The sequence below is a fragment of the Monocercomonoides exilis genome, assembly GCF_001643675.1.
Source record: "Monocercomonoides exilis strain PA203 chromosome Unknown scaffold34-1095894, whole genome shotgun sequence".
Lineage (NCBI taxonomy): Eukaryota > Preaxostyla > Oxymonadida > Polymastigidae > Monocercomonoides > Monocercomonoides exilis.
In genome coordinates, this window is record NW_027150579.1 from 51861 (window position 1) to 71681 (window position 19821).

The window sequence follows — 19821 nt, forward strand, 5'->3', positions numbered from 1 at the left end:
AAAAATAAAAATAAAAATAAAAATAAAAATAGAAAATAAAGTAACGCATGTTGGTCGAAAAACAAAATCAATGTCGAGGAGTTTTTTTATTTTATTTTATTATATTTTTATTTCTCAGAAATAGAAAAAATCCACATTTTTAGGCTTGATTGAATTGTTAATTTCAAACACTTTTATGGATCAAAAAACGGAATAAAGAATTTAAAAAAAAATACTACTGAGAAATTAAGCAACATTTCTTATTGAATATTCGTTGAAAAGGTGTGATTTTTGACTGTGTTTCTTTGGATAAATATCCAAAATTTATCTTTTAAAAATCAAAAGTGATTTTTGATTTTCTAAAAACATCAACTCGCATTTATATCATTCTTGAAGATTTCCTCACTTCATGATTTGTCCTCACTTTTGACTCTTTCATTCAAATAAAATGCTATTTCGCTTATCCTATACACTGAAATACTTTTTAAATGCTAAGGGTATATGAAAAAAAAATTTCTGTGTGGATACTTAGCTTTGGATGGAAAAAATTTGATAAAAAAAATCATCTATTAATTATTTCTCACCAAAATTTTAAAAGTAATTTTCTGCCTTTAATAGATTCATGAAATGTTTTTGTTGTGAAACGTATAAAAAAAATAGAATTTTGAAATAATAAAAAGCAAAAATAAGGCAAGTTTAACTAAGATGTGTTTTAATTTGAGTATCTGTTGCCATTTTGTTTTCAATTAAAAATGTTCGGATCTTGCAGATTCATTTGACAAAATTTAACATGGTAATTGTAAAATATATAATTGAAAATAGATAGAATAAACTGTAATGACAAATGACCTGTAACAAACCTGGTCCCTAAAATCTCCATGAATTCTTATAACCTTGCCGAATTCATCATCCTATATGTCAATTTCATCTCTTAAAAATATCTAATAACAATTAATAACATACCTTCACGATGGCACCTCCGCATTTATAAAGCTATGTGAAATAAAACAAAAATACTTCAAATAAGATTATTTTTTAATTTCGCAATCAAACTTTAATCAGTCGATGGAGTACAGCTTTAAAATCCACAATGTCACCAAGTCCAGTTATTGTTGTAACCTTTTTTTTGCCTTTACGATTCTGGACTCGGATATGGACCAAACCATCTGGTCCAACTGCAGTTTCCTCAAGATCGGATGCGAATGGATCAACTACAAGACCAATAGTTAAATAATTAAAGGCTGATACAACAATAAGTCAAACGCTTTGATGATCGTGACATTTCCCTTCAAAAAGGAGATGACAATATTTAACAAATTGAGATGTTGGGATAGATCATGGAATTCTACTCAAAAAAACCATCTTCTGAGCAGCTCGAGGATTTTTTGCAAATTGCTCAATGCCTTTCAATAACCAATTCTGTGACAACTCAACTTCCTTTAATTTCTCAATCTGATTATGAGGAGATTATAACGACTATTAGACACCAAACTACACAATTTGGTCTTATGTTTTTTGATGATGATCCAATAAAACCTGAACATTGCTCAGAATTATGTACTCCTCTTGCAAATTCTTTGATTGCATTTTCAAGTGCCTTGACTCATCTTATCGTTCATTCACCAGAAAATATGAAAAACACAATCACCGACCTTTTCAATCAACTTATGGCGAATATTGTCGTAATGCTTCGTGCAGCTAAAATACATAATCGGACTGAGAAGAGACGAACAGTTAAAAAAGGTTTTACTTCTATTTTCAAATCAATAAAACAATATAACATAATTGTTTATAAACAGAAAAACAGGCTCCTCTTGTGGCAAAAGTTTGGAAATGCTGCGACGACTTAAAAAATTTAAAGGTTACACATGTAAGTATGACGGCTTTTGCTCTTCAAGGAGTTATCGGAAGATTAGTTGATGCTGTTTCTGAATTCACTGAAATCATCAAACGAAACGAGAAACACATGAAAAAGGCAGATGATGAAGATGATGTAGAATTTGAAGATGATGAAGATGATGAAGATTTCGATGATTTAATTGACGATTTTATTAGCGATGATAACAAAGAGCGCGATACATCTATTAAATCGAAGCTCGATGATCAAAAATGCAGAACAGAAAAACAAAAGAAAGAAGAAAAAGAAAACAAAATAAGAAATTCAAGGATACTACCATTTATAATACCCATCATCAAATTATCTGGTAATTTCACAAACAAATTGAGTCAATTTATTTCGCGCTTTGAAGAAAGAGTTGAATCTTCTAATGAAACTCCAATTGCAAGTTCTTCAACCACTCCTTCACCAATTGAACCAGCTTCTTCTTTATCATCATCATCATCAGCATCTTCGTCCTCTTCTGAGATTTCATCATCCACTCAAACACCTAATTTGTCTTTATTTTCAGAATCATTCTTCAATTGTCTTGATTCGATTGCAATTGAAGCAGAAAAACTAACTGAAATCACAGATAACATCGGAGTTGACTTGCAATTTGATGACGACTGCATTTCAAATACGGTTTTGCTATGCTCTAGTTTGAATTCACTCCTTCAGCTTACTCATAGACTTACTGAATTCAGCTCTTCTCAATCAAAAATACCTCCATGGGTGTCTGTAGTGGAATCTTTGAAAACTTCGTTATTCGAACAACTTCGAAAAGCTGTAAGCGATCAAGGATTATCCATTGCGCTTTGAATGTAATTTATTATTTATTTTTGAGAAATTAAAGATAAACAGAATTTACCATAATTTATTTAGTTTTTTTATTTTTTATTTCAAAGCATTTTGATCTATGCTTTATTCATTGTGGAGATGCTTATTGCTCTTTATTGTTGGCAGTTTTTGTGCAAAATTAAATGTTATGCTGCCTTTGTGGACGGTCAGTAACGATGGGATTCTCAATGAAGCTGTAACAGAGAAGTTTTCTATGTTAAAAAATCTTGATGTTCACGGAGTAATGATTGATGTATGGTGGGGAATTTGCGAAAAAACTCCGAAAAATTATAATTTTGAAGCTTATAAAACCATTGCTGAAAAATGTAAAGAAACAGGGCTGAAGATGCAATGCGTAATGAGTTTTCATCGTTGCGGTGGAAATGTTGGAGATGACTATAATGTGTCATTGCCTAGTTGGGTCACTTCAGTTTCTGGGATTTGGTATCGAGATATTAACAAGAAAGACGATTTAGAAGTTGTTAGTCTTGCTGTTGATAATGAAACTTTGTTTGAAGGAAGAACAGCGGTCCAGCTTTATGCTAATTTTATGGAAGCATTTAAAGAAGAAATGAAAGATTATCTGGGTTCTGTTATTGAAGAAATTCAAGTTGGACTTGGACCATGCGGTGAACTTCGCTACCCAAGTTATCAACTTGATAAGTGGACTTTTCCCGGTATTGGAATGTTCCAAACATATTCAGAACGAATGATTAAAATGTTTAAACAAGCTTCAAAAGATGCAAAACATTCTTGGGTAACTCCTCCATCGGACATTGGAAACTACAATTACACACCCGATGAATCTCCTTTTTTCCGACGTATAAACGAAGTTAATATAAATGAATACGATCGTTTTTTCCTAAAATGGTATTCGTCCATATTATTGCAACACGGACGCTCAGTGCTTACTGAAGCAGTAAATATATTTAGAAACAACTGCAACAATAATGATGGGACAAATGTGGAAATTGCAATGAAGGTCTCTGGAATCCATTGGCTCTATCGACATCAATCACACGCAGCCGAGCTGACAGCTGGATACAACAACGGGAAGTGGTTGGGGCAAAATGAAAAAGATTTCTACACGCAAGTCGCGGAATTATGCGCAGAATTGGGTGTTGTACTGGATTTTACTTGCTTTGAAATGTCGGATATTGAGCAGGAACCCAGCAGCATGTCATCTCCTCAGTCGCTAGTTGAACAAATTCAGAAGGCTGTACGCGTTGCTGGTGCGAAGATGTCTGCTGAGAATGCATTAGAAAGAATGGATCGTCATGGAATGAACCGAATAATAAACAATGCATGCAATAAAAAAACACCTCTTGAAGCATTTACATTTTTGAGATTTCAAGAAGAATGGATAAACGATACTCAGTTATCAGATGAAATTAAGAGATTGGCAATTATTCTCAAAAGGTGCTGAATAACAGATTCATTTCAACCATCATAATTAGTTTCTTCACTCTTTAATTGATGAGGCTGTTCATAAGAAAATAATATATCCCATAAGCAAGTTTTTGATATTTTTATTGACCTCCTGTTTCATCTTGAAATAAAATTTCTTTTATTTTGATTTATTATTTAAGTTATATTTATAATTTTAATACCAACTTACATAAAAAATGGTATGAATTTTTTATATTGATTCGTTTTTTTGTGAATTATAAATATATGCAATTTAAAGTCAGGAAGTCAAAAAAGGAGTTTTAATTTTCATGAAGATAAACTTAGAGAATCAGATATTTCAAGCTACAAAGGAAAGCATCATTCAGAAACAGTACCAACTTTTTCTTCAAGAAGTTCACATTTCAATGAAAGCATTTCACCATCGCAAAAAAGTGCGACATTTTCACCAAAATTATTTAAAGAACAACATGTACAATCTTTGATGGATGAAAAACCTTTTCCATCCCGCGAATTAGGTGGTGGAATGGTATTAAAAAGTTCAATTCCTATATTCGAAGGATTTGAATATGGAGGTCAAGTTACAGAATCATCAGACATACCCCAGCTTTCTTCACAAAACCATTCTTTGATTACTTCTATATCTGCTTTTGGATCACAACCACGTGAATCAAGGAGTGAACGCACTTCATCACTTCAGCTGAAATCAGATTCAAAAAGTAAACATGAAAAGTCAAAGAAACACCATCATTCACATCACCACTCCAATTCAAGACGTCGAAGCGTTTCTTCTTCTTATTCAAGATCAACATCGATATCTTCCACTTCATCAAATTCATCAAGATCCTCATATTCCAAAAGGCACCATAAATCTACAAAAGGAAAAGAAAAAACCGAACATAAAAGAACTAAAAAGCATTCACATCATAGAGAATATCACCATAACAGGAAAAGAGAAAACGAAAGTGAGGATGACAGCGAGATCGATCCTGTTTTAATGAAGAGACTTTCGGTTCAAATCAAAAAATGGATTGAAAAACAAGCAGCAGAACAATAAAAAAATTTATTATTATTTTTTTATTAAATATATTTTAGTTTTTTTGATGAGGAAAATTTTCTTTCTTTGGACAAAGACAATTATACATATGGTTAGATCATTTTTTTGTTTTCTTATATTTCAAAATGCAACGTATAAATGTTGCTAATCCATTTCAAAAAATTCAGATATCATTTATCATGACTAAGGTTGAGCTTGAACGATTAAAAGAGATTGAACGATTTCAACAATCACTTTTGGATCAATCCAATTATTATCATGAAAGTCTTTCCAAAACGGATGAAAAACCAAATACTTTTATGAAGAAAGATAGAAAGAAATGGTGGATGCGTGAACTTATTAAAGCTGAAATGGAAGAAGAAGAAGATGATGACGAACAAAATGCAAACAAAAAAATGCATGATAAAAATCAAAGAAAAAGAATCCAGCATCTCAGAAATAGATATTACAAATCATTTGAATCAACTTCAAGTGACACAGATACTTATTGTTCTTCTCATCCTATTTCAGAAAGTTTTCTAAGAAAAAATAAACGTGGACGATCACCTGTTTCAAAACACCATGTAGATTTTCGTTTTCATAAGGACAGGAAGAAGAAATACAATTCAAAAAGTTTAAGCAATGATTCAACTGAACGGATTTTAACCGATAGATCTGAATCCAGATCTGCTTCTGAATCATCATACTCTTTTGATGCAGAGTCAGATAATCAGATGTCACCTTGCAAGCGTGAGAAAGTAATGACCTTGTCAAAGACTCAAGGTCAAAGTGAACGAAGCTCGCATTCCAAGAAGAAAAATCACGACTTAACACAGGATAATGACGAAAGCTCAAAAGATCAATCTTCATCGGTAAACAAGATTGACAAGAAGAAACCAAGCTCTTCATCCTCAGAAACAATGACCCCTGAGGCACAAAAACTCAAGCCGTCAACGAAAGCAGCAGACAAAAAATCCTCCATGGCCTCAAACTACGTTGACATTGAAGCTGAGTCAGCACCTGTGAAAAAGTCTGAGTTTGGCACGGTGTCTCGGCGGAACACGTCTTTCACATTCAAAAAGCCTGCGCTACCGAAACTGGCGCAGCCATCGCCGATTGTCATCCGGTCGCCCACACTCGCAGAAAGCACAGGGAAGCTGAGCAGCTCAGGATCATCATCATCATCATCTTCGACGTCTACTTCTTCATCTTCTTCTTCACTGTCTTCTATGCTTAATCAACAAACAAGTGGAGATAATTCCTCCTCCTCCTCCTCTTCTGCTGCTTTTCCAAACCCATTTGCATCGTCGTCATCTCCGTCATCGTCATCGTCTTCTTCTGAATCCAAAGAGAAACCAAACCCACTTTCCAATCCTTTCGAAACATTATCGAACAAATCATCATCCTCATCGTCTTCTTCTGAATCTGAAAAATCTTCCTCAACAGACTCCTCATCCGTCATTGCGCCCAACCAATTCCTCTCGTTATCTAACCCAAGCTCATCTTCATCATCATCATCATCATCTTCTTCCACTCCTGCCGTCGATCCAGCATCCAACCCCTTCGCCTCATTTGTGACATCGTCTGCTGATTCTTCAAAGTCTTCCAGTTCATCTTCATCAGCCGACAAGCCATTTGACCCTGCTTCGAATCCGTTCTTAACCTCCAACACGAACAAAGACTCTTCTTCTTCTTCTTCTTCTTCTTCTTCCCCTTTCTCTTCATTAGCGTCATCCACTCCAGCCGTCGACCCAGCCTCCAACCCGTTCCTTTCAGCATCCAATGCAGCAGCAGCACAAACTTCCTCCTCTGCCCCTTCTTCTTCTTCTTCTTCTTCTTCTTCTTCTTCTTCTTCTTCTTCTTCTTCTGCTCCATCTTCCTCAAACGCAGCAAATTCAACAGAAACCTCTGCATCTTCCAGCACATCATCTGATTCTTCGGCACCACCGCCTCCATCATTTTCCAACCCGTTTGCTTCGTTTGTCAGCACTCCCAATACAAATGCTAGTGGCTCATCATCTTCTTCAACATCAACATCATCATCAGGAAACGCAGGTTCTTCTTCTGCCAGTCCATTCCCCAATCCATTCGAGACGGTCAAATCGACTCCACAAGCATCTCCTTCACAAGAGCAACCTGCAAATGCTTCTGCAACTGCTTCTGCTTCCACTCCATTTGCTGCCAACAGTTCTGCTTCTCTTCCAAACACAACGCCAGCAGCTGCAACAACGACAAATGCAGACAGTTCTGCTCTGGCCAACCCGTTCGCTTCATTCGCTGCCTCTAGCACGCCGGGCGCTTCAAGCGCTTCAGCTACACAACCCACAGCTAACACATCTAATGGACTTTTGCCTGGAAACACTGCACAACCATCACCAACAGCCAACACTGGAGCTGCGAATAATAACAATAATAACAATAATGCCATTGGATCTACACCTGCTGCAACGCCCTGGGGAACGAGCCTTCCTGGCAGTTCTCCATTCGGAACACCCGCTGCAGCAGCAACTGCTTCAGCTGCCCCTGCCTCCACTCCCACAACTACCACCACTGCAGCAGCAGCTCCTTCTGCTTCTGCCTTGCAGTCCACACCAGCTCCGCCTTCATTCATCGACCCATCGTCCAACCCGTTCCTCGCTGCTGCCACGAATTCTGCGCTTGCTGCTGCCAATGCCAGCACAACAGGATTGCCGGCAAACAGCTCGTCTGCTCTGCCTCAGTCTACCCCTTCCCAAACACCTGCCACTGCTGCTGCTCCCGCTGCTTCTGTGCCTTCGTCATTAGCACAGCCTCAGCTACAGCCCTCTCCCTTTGGCACGACTGCACCCACAACCACGTTCGACCCCGCAGCCAATCCATTTACTCAGCCACAGACGTCACTCACAAACCCTGCTGCTGCTGCTCCTAGCAATAACACCATTTCTTCCAATCCAGCGGGACAATCGTCCATCTTCAATCCGTTTTCCTCTGCTGCTCCTGCACCTGCCGCTTCCACCACTGCTGTTCAACCACCTTCACTCACCCCTGGCCAGCCCATTGGTAGCGGTGTTGCACCAGCCATTGGAGGAGGGCTGGGAGCGTTCCCAGGCAGCACTGGGATTGGAACAGGGTTTCCCTCAGCCGCAGGCACAGGGATCGGAGCAGCGCAACAGAACATCATGCCGAACCCGTTTGGGAATACGTTTGGGCAGCCTGCTGCGGCGGCTGTGGGTGCTCCGTCAGTCAATGCGACTGCACAGGGGATCAGCAACACTCAACAGAGTGGCAGCATCTTCTCGCTGAATGCGCAGCCGCAGCAGCCGGCGAACTCGCTGTTCACAGCACCCACTGGCGCTGCTGCTGCGATGTCGTCGGCGTTCCCCTCACTCACACAGAACAACAACAACAATAACAACAATGCCAACTCTATTTTCTCCTCTGCCCAACCTGCACAGCCAGCTATTTCGAACCCGTTTTCCAGTTCTGTGGGAGCGCCAGCACCTGCCCAGCAGCCGTTTGGGACAGGATTCGGAGGCATTGCTGCTGCTGGTGTTGGAGCTACTCCCTTCTCAGGCGCGTCTTCTCTTCCTTCTGCAGCTGCTCCTTCTGCTTTGGGCGGTGGCTCAATGTTTGGTGGGGTTAGTCAGACACCTGGGTTTAATAGTGCCAGCAGCTCTGTCAATCCGTTCTCCACAAGCGCGTCGACTTTCTCGCTGAACGGTCCGATTGCGTTCACAGGGTTTTCAGCGGGAAGCAGCGCGGGGGTAGAGAGTTCTGTTGCTAGTCTGCTTGGAAACAACAAAAACTCGAGAAAGCGAAGAAGTAGATGAAGCTGACATTTCACGAATTTTTTAAATGATTAAAATAAATTCACTACAAGTTCATCAAATTTTGTTAATATCCTTAAATATGGACAAATCATTTCATCAAGTATTCAATAGAAAAATAGAATTAAATTATCTGTTTTTCAATAATTTTTTTGATATATTTTTATTATGGCTGAATTTGAAAGAATCTTTTTTTTTTTAAAAAACAATTTTTAGTGGAATTGTCAACATTTAATATGCATTCCGATGAAGAGAAATTTGACAATATTCCAGGAAGTGTTGGTGAATCTATCCTCATTAACACAAATTGTTTCACACAAAATAATCCATCACTTTTTCCATCTGAAAAAAGCAACTTTGAAAATTTCACAAAACCACAAGATAAAAATTTTGATGATGCTCGCGTGCCAATAACAAATGAAGAGAAACAAGAGCCTACTTGCAAAGAAATTAATGACTTTGAACAAACTGATAAAAGCAAGCTGAAACAACGTCAAGACATCAAATATGAAATTTTACAATTAAAAGAATTATTAAGATTGATGAAAGAAGAAGAAAATTTGCTTTCAAGGCGATTAATAAGATCCAAAACAAAAAAACAAGAACAACACGTTCATGAACCTCGAAATTTCAGAGATGAAAAATGCTCATCAAAGCTAACTAATGAGGACTTATGTAACATAATTAAGACATTGACGACCCCTTATAATGCGGCAAGGATTATCGACCATAAGACACAAAACATACCAATTCGACAGATTTCGAATCATGATGATTTAACACCTTCACCACATGAACAAAAGCCATACGGAGACTTTCCCATTCAGAATGATAAAGATGAAGATGAAGATATTTTTGACCAACACGAGAAACGTGTTGCAAGGTCAAAAAAAGAGAGTGCCAAAAAGAATTATTCGACATATGATGATGAAGGTGTTGTTTGTCATAAATGCCATCATGTCCACCATCATATTCATTCGTCTAAATCAAGAAATAGACACAATCATTTTGATGGAACTTTATTTAAAAACAAAAGAATATCTGATAATTGTGAAGTTATGAAAGAAAGTGAGAAAGAAGATATTTACAAAACACAAAGGAGGCAGACAAGAAAAGACTCAGAATTATTGCTCACACCAACACACAGAGACTGCAGAGGAGAATGGGCTGTTCGAACGATTACGAGCAAAAGAAAGGATTACGTCGGAAATGAAAAATTCCTTACGAAAGAAAATCGAGAAGATGAAAAGCGAGAGGAATTAGAAAGTTATTATCAAATAAAAACAGAAATAGAAGAGCGAGGCAACGTTAAAGATGAATATAGAAATTCAGAATATGCAGATGATAGCGATAATAGCGATGAAAATGAAGAGAATGAAGAGAATGAAGAAGAACAAGAAGACGTCGAAGAGGAAGTTGAAGATTACAAAAAAGAAAAAAAATCCAAAATTACGAATGAAATTGAAAAAGAGACACAACAAAAGATGTTGTTTTCTCCAAGCTTAACCAATTCGTGCACATCACCAATACCAAAAAGCCATCCTGATTCACATTTCACCTCTGGGGAAACAGAACATTATACAACACATGATTCAGAAAAGCCGAAGCAATCTGATAACATTCAAAGCAGTATAATGAATCGCTCCCCACAAAAAACATATCCTTTTGGCAGTGATTATTTTCAAAGCAAAGAAAATCAAAAAGAAGAAGGAACGCAAACTGAAGAGAGCAACGAGGCAAAACCGCTGGAGCAATCACCACAAAGAACAGCAATTTCTGTGCAAGAGAATGGAGAATGCTTATCTCCCCATTTGCCAATGGAATCATCTCTTCAGAGCCACTCCCCTCTGGCCAATACAAGATACAAAGACATTTCACAGGGAAGCTGCGGTTCTGCTCGAAAACCTGCGTCTATAGGGCAAATTCAAGTGCCCTTGTCGCTTGAAGACATTATGCCTCTTCAATGTTTTTCTTCTCTATCAATTCCGGTGGAGCACCATCTTTCAAGAAATGCAAGCCCAAAGGAATCACATGCATCGACTGCCTTAAATTCAGCCAGCACTTATTCGGGGCTTTCGAGCCATTCATCGACTCTCACGCCTTTATCGAATTCATCTCCCACACTTTCTTCTTCTCTTCCCTCGCTTGGAGATGATTCTTTGGCCACAACTCTTCCTTCTCTTTCTACATCGCATTCAACACGCAAATCAACAAGTCGTTCGTACCGCAGTTGCTACGCCTGCTCCCACAATTCTTCAATTGGAGAGCGTTCAACTCAGAAAAGATCTGACTCTAGAAACTCTCATTCGGCTCGTTCAACGCCTTCGACTTTTTCATCACGACTCAATTCACTGTATGATTCGACACATAGTTTGCAATCAAGAAAACAGTCTTTAACAAACTCTACATCAATGACAACAAGCTCCTTTTCTTCTCTCCCATCTCTTTCTTCAATTTCATAAGAGTTTTAAATCTAATTTTTGATCAAAGACCTTTACAAATTTCTTTCTTTATTTTTTTTTGATGTTATTTTAATAAAGATGAACGTAGTATCGAAAGGACATAATTTATTATATTCCAAAGAAAGAATTTATCGAATAATCAAACAAACATTTTCAATAGAACTTGATTATGATTTATTTTGTAATGAATGCGAAAAAGGCATTGCAGGCGTGATGAACGACATTGTATATTTTGCCATGAAGATTGTCAAAGGGGAGCTTATCCAAAGTGATAAAGCAATACATTTAATTGAGATGATTTTCTATATTTTTGGTAGATTATCGTTGTTTTCACGCATATATGGTAAATCTCTCGAAAAAGGTTCAAGCGCAAATGAATTTCAGCCTTATGGAATAGACATTGACACATTGAATAAAAATGATAATTTTTGTGTGCTGTCCAGAATGTTTTATTTATTTAATTTGTTTCTTCATTCATTCATTCTTTTTAAATATACAGATCATTTGAAAATCTCATTTGGCAAAGAAGCTTATATATCATTGTTCATATTAAAATCTATAAATCGTGCAAATAAATTGCCTATTAGACAATTTATTTCAAATATATCAAACAGAAACGAAATATCTGATCAAACAGAAACCGAATTATCTACAACACATTCAAGCAACTTGTTTCCTATTTTGTTACAAACTGTTCTCAGCGAGGAGGAGGAGGAGGAAGAAGAAGAAGAGGAAGAAAAACTTAAAATTGATGGAAAAGAAAAAGAATTAGAAAAAGAATTAGAAAAAGAAAAAGAAAAAGAAAAAGAAAAGGAGAAGGAGAAGGAGGAGAATGAAAAGGAGAATGAAAAGGAGAATGAAAAGGAGAATGAAAAGGAGAACGAAAAGGAGGAAAAGGATAAACAAGAGAGAGAAAACAAAAGATTAGAGAATGTTAAGAAAATGCAAGAAGAAGATTTACTGGGCTACAAAATCATCGAAGAGGAGAAAATAAAGCGAGAATTGGACATTGGCTTCGATAGAAATAGAGCTGATGATTATGTTTCTGAATTGGAAGAAGAACTTCAAAATTTAGTTCGTGCATTAGAATCAAATTCTTCATTTCCGACCTCATCTTCTCTATCAACAAGCATAAAACTTGCAACTCCTATTTGTTCTTGTTTAAGTGTGGGTGAACAGGAACAGATTCAACATTTTTTGAACTTTCAACATTTGCCATCGGAAGAACATTTTCATCAAACAGTTGATTCAAAATCAATTATTTCAACAATAAATTCAATTATTGGAATAGCACATAATGCTTTGTGACATTTTATTAACGAGCATAGAATGATTTATTTTATCAATTTTTTTCCTTTAACAATTCGAAAAAAAATAAAAAAATTTTTTTATTTTTGTTGATTATCTCAATTATACAATAAGATCAATAATTGAAATGGTTCGGAAAAATTCTTTTTGTTTTTCTACTATCATCTTTTTCCTTTAAACATATATTTATTTTAGCCAGTCGAACACATTAAATCTGCTGAACAATACGATGAAATTATGACAGCTGCAGGTGACAAACTTGTTGTTGTTGATTACAGCGCAACATGGTGCGGACCTTGCCAAAAAATTAAGCCTATTTTTGAATCGCTTCCATCTAAATATCCAAATGTTATTTTCCTTCATTGCGATATCGACGAACTGCGCGATATGGCTGAAGTTCAAACAGTTGAAGGTGTTCCAACTTTCAGATTCTGGAAATCTCAGAAAAAGGTTGCAGAATTTTCTGGTGCCAATGAAGCCAAGCTTCTTTCATTGATTGATGCACATAAGTAAAGATCTCGAGTATTCTCGATGTATTTCATTAATATGTGATCCATTCAAAACAAACATTATTTTTCCGTGACACTTAAAGATTTTAATTGAAAAATTTTAAAAGACTTATGCATTTTCTATAATTTTCAAATAATCAACCGATTTAAACTTACGTTTTTATCTTTTTTTACTTTTAACAACAAAATATTCCTTCAATAATTTTCTATTCAAACATCGATTAGAGAAAAATATTTAAATATTTGAAGAATTTTAATAATATTAATAGATAAAAATTAATCTTTTTTAAAAATATTGGATGACAATGATTTCTTGATTTGCGAGTAACAACTCAATCCAATACACTGGATATGTTTTATTGAGTTTTGATTTTTTGAAATCAATAGAACTATAGTTTTGCGTATATACAATAATTATTTTGAAAATTAGTAGAAATGCACAAATTCAACAAACAACCACAATATTTTATAAATATTAAGGTTGCACATGGATTCAGAAAAATAGAACATGGCTTCAGCCCAAAAGAAAAAGAATATTCCGAAAGAATCCACATGTATGAACTTATTTATTTTTACTCTTTAATTGCTATCAATTGCATATTTTGTCTTCTTTTTTTCTGATGAACAGACGAAGAAATAAAATATCTAGGAAGAGGAGCTTTTGGAGAGGTTATAAAAGTTAGAAAGGGGAAAAATGGCCCATTTTATGCACAAAAGAAAATGAATTTAAAGTCAGGACATCTTGCAGATGATCAATTTCAAGAAATAACTTATCAAAAAACACTTTCAAACAAATTCACTTCTCCCTTTTTAATTCGGTATTTGGACACTTATCTTGCACCAAAAAGTACTTCTGTAATAATGGAATATTGTGGAGGAGGATCATTACGACAACAAATTAATAAATGGAAGAAAAAGAAGAAGCCATTTACTGAATTTGTTTGTAAATTTTTTGATACAATTTTTTTTTATGAGTTTCCATTGTGAATTTTTTTAAAGGTTGTAAGGAGAATCATTGCACAATTGGTTCATGGCCTTGCAGATATTCATGCTCATGGGCAAATACACAGAGATTTAAAACCTGAAAACATTTTAATCCATGAAGATGGATATCTGAAAATTACTGATTTTGGCACGATGACAGAAGCGGATGCTGGAGATAGAATGAAATGGAAGCCAGTTGGCACACCTTTATATATGCCTCCAGAGGCATTTAATGAAGAAATGTATTCAACTTTTTTTTTAATAAAAACCTATATCACAAGCAACTTTGTTTAATTATTATTTTATTAAAAAAATAAAAAGATCGCCTTCGACCAAAGTTGATATCTTTGCGTTGGGAGTCATTGCGTATGAGCTGCTCACACTTGACTGGCCGTTTGGGTCGAAAGACAGCCGCCCTTCTGAAATGCTCCTGCTTTCGTCACGTGACCCGAAGCGTCCGCCGAATGTGACATCAGAATTTTGGGATCTGATCTGCCTGATGCTGAGAAGAGTGTGAATGAGAGGATGATTTATTAATTTTATTTTATTATTTATTTATTTATTTATTTTTATTTTTATTTTATTTTTTCCTCTTCTTTTTATTTGTTTATCTTTCTATTTTTCTTTTTTTTTTCCTTTTTCTTTCCTTTTATCTTATTGTTATTTTGAAATTTGTTGTGATTTTCTTCTCTTCTCTTCTTTTCTCTTTCTCTTTCTCTTTCTCTTCTTTAACCCACACTTCCAATATCTCAAAACCTTAAATTCACATACACCGACCATCCTCTCTCTTATTTCATCACATCCCTTTTTACTCCTTATTTTCCTTTTCCTTCTTCTCTTCTTCTTCCTCCTTCATTTTCTACCCCTTTTTCTTCTTCTTCTTCTTCTTCTTCTTCTTCCTCCTCCTCCTCCTCCTCTTCTTCTTCTTCTTCTCCTTCTCCTCCTCCTCCTCCTCCTCCTCCTCCTCCTCCTTCTTCTTCTTCTTCTCTCTTCCTCTTCTTCCTTCCTCCTTCCTCCTTCTCCTTCCAGTGCGAGCGTCTTTCCGAGCGTCCTTCTTCTGAGATGCTTCTGGCCCATCCAATCATTGCCACTGCTCTGAACGAGCTAAAGCCTCTTATTCCTGCTTTAGATGCCGTTTATCCGCCGGCAAACACACAAGTTCTTTACCCTCCTATTCACACATCTCATCTGTGCTATCTGAAGGAGAAAAAAAGAGTTGAGGATTTAACTTTGTCTTCTTCTTCTAATTCTTCTTCTTCTTCTTCTTCTTCACCTTCTTCTTCTTCTTCTTCTTCATCACCATCATCATCATCATCATCTTCAGAGCCTTTGATAGAAGATGAGTGGAGCGATGATGATGAAGATGGGCCGCCAAGAATGATCACACCAACATTGGGATCGAAGAGTATGCATTTATGTGTTGTTGGAATTTTTGATTTTTCTTTTCTTTTCTTTTCTTTTCTTTTCTTTTCTCTTTTTTTCTCTTCTTTTCTCTTCTTTTCTCTTTTTATCTTTATCTTTATCTTTATCTTTTTTCTTTTTTCTTTCTTTTACTTTCTTTTACTTTCTTTTTCTTTTCTCTTTTTATCTTTTTCTTTTTCTTTTTCTTCTTCTCTTTTTTTCTTTTTTCTTTTTTCTTTCTTTTTCTTTTCTTTTCTTTCTTTTTATTTTATTTTATTTTTTTCAATTATTTCATCTTTTTCTTCTTTCTTTCTTTCCTCTTTCAGTTCTCCCATGCTTCGATGAATCTGAAGAGCTTCAGCTTTACCCACTCCTTCCTTCTGACAACACATCAGTTGCTGTCACTCCACCCACACCTTCTTTTTATCTCCAGTCACATCATCCTTTTTGTTCTTCTTGTTCTTCAAATTCTTCTTCTTCTTCTTCTTATTCATCTTCTTCTTCCTCTTCTTCTTTATCTTCTTCTTCCTCTTCTTTTTCTTCTTCTCCCTTATCTTCTTCTTCTTCATCTGATCATCTTCATTATCCATCTTCCTCTTCTCTTCTTCATTCACGCCATTCACATCGCCCTCTTTCCGCTTCAAAAGCTACCCCCACTTCATTTAATGATCAACCTTCTTCTTCTTCTTCCTCTTCTTCTTCTTCCTCTTCTTCTTCCTCTTTCTCCTCTTCTTCTTCTTCTGAATCACTTCCATTTCAACACACTTCATCATCATCATCCTCATCCACTTCATCCTCATCCTCATCGTCTCCTTCTTCTTCGTCTTCTTCTCCTTCTCCTTCTTCCTCTTCTTCTAAATTTAATTCTTCTTCTCTTCTTTCCTCTTCATCTTCTTCCTCTTCTTCCTCTTCTTCCTCTCTTCCTTCTCCTTCTCCTTCTCCTCCTCTTTCCCACGGCCTCCTCCTCACCTCTCTTTCCTCTTCCCGCTGCTGCGTCTCGTTCAACAAGCAATTCAGCAGCGGCATATGGAGGATAACAATTCGCTTCAAAAACACAAAATCGTCACGTGCTGTTGGGCTGGTGAACAGCGCACACAAAAATGAGACAGATTTTTGGCTCGGAGGAGCTGATTCGGTGGGGTTTCATGGGGCAAGGTGTGTGTGTGTGGTTGTGTGTGTGGTTGTGTGTGTGGTTGGTTGGTTGGTTGATTGTTTGTTTATTTGTTTGTTTGATTTATTGATTGATTGATTGTGTGTGTGTGTGTGTATGAATGAGTGTGCTTGATAGCATTTGATTGTGTGTGGAATTGTTTGTTCATTTATTCATCTTTTTATTTCTTCCGTTTATTTTATTTTTATTTATTTTATTTATTAATTTTCTATTGAATTTTTTCCCTTCCCTTCCCTTCCAATCAGTGGCAAAATCATCCAGAATGGCAAAGAGCCCCATGCAACAAACGAGCCATTTGCAGACAATCAGCTTGTTTCTCTCGAGCTCAACCACAACACAACACCTTCCACTCTGCATTTCTTTGTGGATGGCAGGCAGCAGCAGGTGGAGCTGTATTCGATCCCAAAGGCGGTGAAATTGGCGGTTTGGATAATATTTTGTGTTTATGTAAAAAAAAAATTTTTTTTTTTTTTTTTTTTTTTTTTTTTTTTTTTTTTTTTTTTTTTTTTTTTTTTTTTTTTTTGGAATTTCTTTGAATGAATGAATTGAATGGAGTTGATTTACTGAATGAATATTTTTATTTGAAAGCCTTTTTTATATTCTTTATATTTAATTGTATTTTTTCAATGTTTTAATTTTTCTTTTGTTAAAATTCAACAATTTCCATCAGATTTATTTCCGTTCTTCTGGTGCTTCTGCTGAAATTGTATCGTTCAACCAGCTATATGAAACTTCTGCCGTTGCTCTTTTAAATCGTATTCGTTTGAAATGGGTTCCATCATATGAACAGATGTAATTATTTGTTGTAAAATGTCTTTTTATATTTTTTTGCGTAATTCGTCTTTCATATTTCTGTTGGAACTTGTTTGAGTGTTAATTTTCTGTTTTTGTGTTTATTTATAAAATTCAATTTTTAGTTGGTATTTTTTTTCAATTTTTTATTTTGTAATATTGGGATCGTTATATAATTTTGTAAATGTTCACTCAAGAAGGTGAATTAATCGATTCATTTGGAAGGTATTTGCTTAGCAATAATATTTTTGTATTCAACACTAATTATTTTAATTTATACAAAAATAATTTAACATTTATAATCATTTACTTTTAATAAAAAATATTTAAATTCTTTTACAACTATTTTAATGAGCTATCGTCCTTCACACGACAGAGACACAAGATTAGCTGTATTGAAACGCGGAAATGCGTTTAGTGAATCTCAACTGGTCAGTTATTTTTTTAAACATTGACCAATAACTTGTTTTCATTTTTGGACTATTTTTCTTTCATTTACCTTTATGTATCAGAAAACTCCACCACAACAACAAAAACTGTCTCAAGACAATGAAGAAGTTGAAACACCATTGGAAGATAATGATGATTTAAATGATTTAGCTCCGCAAAACGAATCTTCTCCCCGCAAGCGTTTTTCTGAGCCAGCTGTAATTCAAGAACTAGATATTCAAGCAGAACCTGAGAAGACTAGAACAAAAGTTCGAAAATCATTCTTTAGAAGAATGGATCCTTTGGAAAGATTAAAAAAATCCATTGACAAACTTAGTGAGAATGATCTTGAAAATCAACAAAAAAAACAGCCAATTCTTTTTAGAATCTTGGACAAATCCTTCAACTGCTATCATTCAATTCATTCATGGATTCGCGCTTTCATCTTCTTACTCACAATCTTCATTTTCTCAACAGTTTTAGTTATCTTCATTTGGTCATTATTACACAGAAACATTTATAAAGACAGCGTTTTATCAAATCAACCATCTGAAATGCACAGATTAATATGCTATATGAAATCGACTTATAACTGGACTTATGAGTTGCTTACGAGGAGATCGAGACAACTGAAAGAGAAGGAATTTGAATTTGAACAGTTGAAAAAGAACAACGAAAATCTTTTGCAACAAATAGAGCAGATCAAAAAGAAGAGCGAACAAGCCGAAGAATTGTTCAAGCGTAATCTCGAGCTTCGTAAGGTTAAGCGGCATGCTCGTCCAAATGCAGGGAATTTGATTTCTTCATCAATGGGAGGCAAAATCGTGAAGACATCAACTCCATACGACCCACTGGCCCACACACCAAAAATACCATTTTCTGTCAATCCCAGAAAGTTTGTTGATTGGCTCGTGAAAGGAGTGCTGAAGGTTGGAAGCCTCGAGTTGGAAGATGCACTGATTGTGCTTTCTCCAACAGAAATTCATGAAGGAGAATGCTTTGCACTGAACGGGAGCAAGGGTGAGATCACAGCACAGCTTTCTGCTCGTAAAGCCATCAATGCCATTTCCATTGGTCATATCCCCAAGTCTGCACATTACGATCAAGACACAGCACCTGGTGAGTTTGAAGCAGAGTGCGTTTGCAGATCCCAAGCTGATGATGAAGACTTCAATTTAGACGGAACTACAATCAAAGAGTCTTGCGCAAATAAGAATTATAAGAAACCAGAGAACTCCACACAATTTGCAGTGAATATGCAAACTAAACAAAATAGTTTGGAGTATTCACAGACAATTGTCACAGGCACATACTCTGCAAAGGAAGGAAAATATCAGACGTTTCATAGAGATGATTACGCAGAGACTGCAATTCTGTGCGATGAAATGAGATTTGTCTTCTATTCGAATGCTGGGAACAAGAACTATACCTGCATCTATCGTCTTGGAGCATATAAGTTGAATCCTAACAAGTTGAACGAAGACTCTCCTCAGTGAAATAATTGCTGATACTATTTTTCTTCCACATTCTTTGCTCTGTTTTTAATTATTGTTTTTTCATCTTTAGACATTCAAATCACAAATCTTTCCTGTGAAGTTGAAGTCTGAGAAATCAACGCTAATTTAATTTGACTTATTTATTTTTAATCTATTTCATCTCACCAATAGCTTTATAGACATCTTATCACATCAGACAAACAAGCAAATTTTTTTCAAACAGAACATCACTTTGAATAACTTTTAATGAGAACAATCTTCATTGAAATTCTAATAAAAGATACTTTTGTCTTTCAGTTCATATCAATCAGATAAGATTTTTTAG

General features: G+C 35.8%; 9 protein-coding genes across 9 annotated transcripts; 8 read left to right on the top strand and 1 right to left on the bottom strand.

Moving 5' to 3' along the window:
* Positions 1-565: 565 nt before the first annotated feature.
* Positions 566-1261, bottom strand: MONOS_6067 (Translation initiation factor 1; the record flags this gene model as incomplete). The annotated part of the gene is made up of 5 exons (XM_067876270.1): positions 566-741; positions 840-890; positions 943-972; positions 1033-1190; positions 1243-1261. 5 exons carry the CDS (start codon positions 1259-1261, stop codon positions 676-678), a joined length of 324 nt encoding a protein of 107 aa, XP_067724046.1. The 3' UTR covers positions 566-675.
* A 50-nt stretch (positions 1262-1311) lies between these two features.
* On the top strand, positions 1312-2735 carry MONOS_6068 (putative Grap2 and cyclin-D-interacting). Its single transcript, XM_067876271.1, has 2 exons — positions 1312-1722; positions 1779-2735. The coding sequence occupies exons 1-2, from the start codon at positions 1317-1319 to the stop codon at positions 2675-2677; spliced, it is 1305 nt and encodes a 434-aa protein (XP_067724047.1). The 5' UTR covers positions 1312-1316; the 3' UTR covers positions 2678-2735.
* A 3-nt stretch (positions 2736-2738) lies between these two features.
* On the top strand, positions 2739-4318 carry MONOS_6069 (putative beta-amylase). Its single transcript, XM_067876272.1, has one exon. The coding sequence runs from the start codon at positions 2775-2777 to the stop codon at positions 4119-4121; it is 1347 nt and encodes a 448-aa protein (XP_067724048.1). The 5' UTR covers positions 2739-2774; the 3' UTR covers positions 4122-4318.
* Positions 4206-5254, top strand: MONOS_6070 (uncharacterized protein). The gene is made up of 2 exons (XM_067876274.1): positions 4206-4323; positions 4383-5254. Exons 1-2 carry the CDS (start codon positions 4321-4323, stop codon positions 5157-5159), a joined length of 780 nt encoding a protein of 259 aa, XP_067724049.1. The 5' UTR covers positions 4206-4320; the 3' UTR covers positions 5160-5254.
* On the top strand, positions 5254-9074 carry MONOS_6071 (uncharacterized protein). Its single transcript, XM_067876275.1, has one exon. It carries the CDS (start codon positions 5285-5287, stop codon positions 8945-8947), a length of 3663 nt encoding a protein of 1220 aa, XP_067724050.1. The 5' UTR covers positions 5254-5284; the 3' UTR covers positions 8948-9074.
* Positions 9075-9486: 412 nt separating this feature from the next.
* MONOS_6072 (uncharacterized protein) lies at positions 9487-11406 on the top strand (the record flags this gene model as incomplete). The annotated part of the gene is made up of 1 exon (XM_067876276.1): positions 9487-11406. One exon carries the CDS (start codon positions 9487-9489, stop codon positions 11404-11406), a length of 1920 nt encoding a protein of 639 aa, XP_067724051.1.
* A 942-nt stretch (positions 11407-12348) lies between these two features.
* Positions 12349-13227, top strand: MONOS_6073 (Thioredoxin; the record flags this gene model as incomplete). Its single annotated transcript, XM_067876277.1, has 2 exons — positions 12349-12571; positions 12914-13227. The coding sequence occupies 2 exons, from the start codon at positions 12349-12351 to the stop codon at positions 13225-13227; spliced, it is 537 nt and encodes a 178-aa protein (XP_067724052.1).
* A 504-nt stretch (positions 13228-13731) lies between these two features.
* Positions 13732-18003, top strand: MONOS_6074 (putative NEK protein kinase; the record flags this gene model as incomplete). The annotated part of the gene is made up of 8 exons (XM_067876278.1): positions 13732-13777; positions 13852-14162; positions 14223-14449; positions 14529-14718; positions 15237-15612; positions 15935-16763; positions 17025-17202; positions 17450-18003. The coding sequence occupies 8 exons, from the start codon at positions 13732-13734 to the stop codon at positions 17573-17575; spliced, it is 2283 nt and encodes a 760-aa protein (XP_067724053.1). The 3' UTR covers positions 17576-18003.
* Positions 18004-18293: 290 nt separating this feature from the next.
* Positions 18294-19722, top strand: MONOS_6075 (uncharacterized protein; the record flags this gene model as incomplete). Its single annotated transcript, XM_067876279.1, has 1 exon — positions 18294-19722. The coding sequence occupies one exon, from the start codon at positions 18294-18296 to the stop codon at positions 19494-19496; it is 1203 nt and encodes a 400-aa protein (XP_067724054.1). The 3' UTR covers positions 19497-19722.
* Positions 19723-19821: the final 99 nt, after the last annotated feature.

Excerpts from the sequence above, each read along its gene's own strand:
- MONOS_6068 (XM_067876271.1), top strand. The coding sequence starts at position 1,317 with ATGGAATTCTACTCAAAAAAACCATCTTCTGAGCAGCTCGAGGATTTT. Across the intron at positions 1,723-1,778 it reads GAGACGAACAGTTAAAAAAG|AAAAACAGGCTCCTCTTGTG; the intron begins GTTTTACTTCTA and ends GTTTATAAACAG.
- MONOS_6069 (XM_067876272.1), top strand. The coding sequence starts at position 2,775 with ATGCTTTATTCATTGTGGAGATGCTTATTGCTCTTTATTGTTGGCAGT.
- MONOS_6071 (XM_067876275.1), top strand. The coding sequence starts at position 5,285 with ATGCAACGTATAAATGTTGCTAATCCATTTCAAAAAATTCAGATATCA.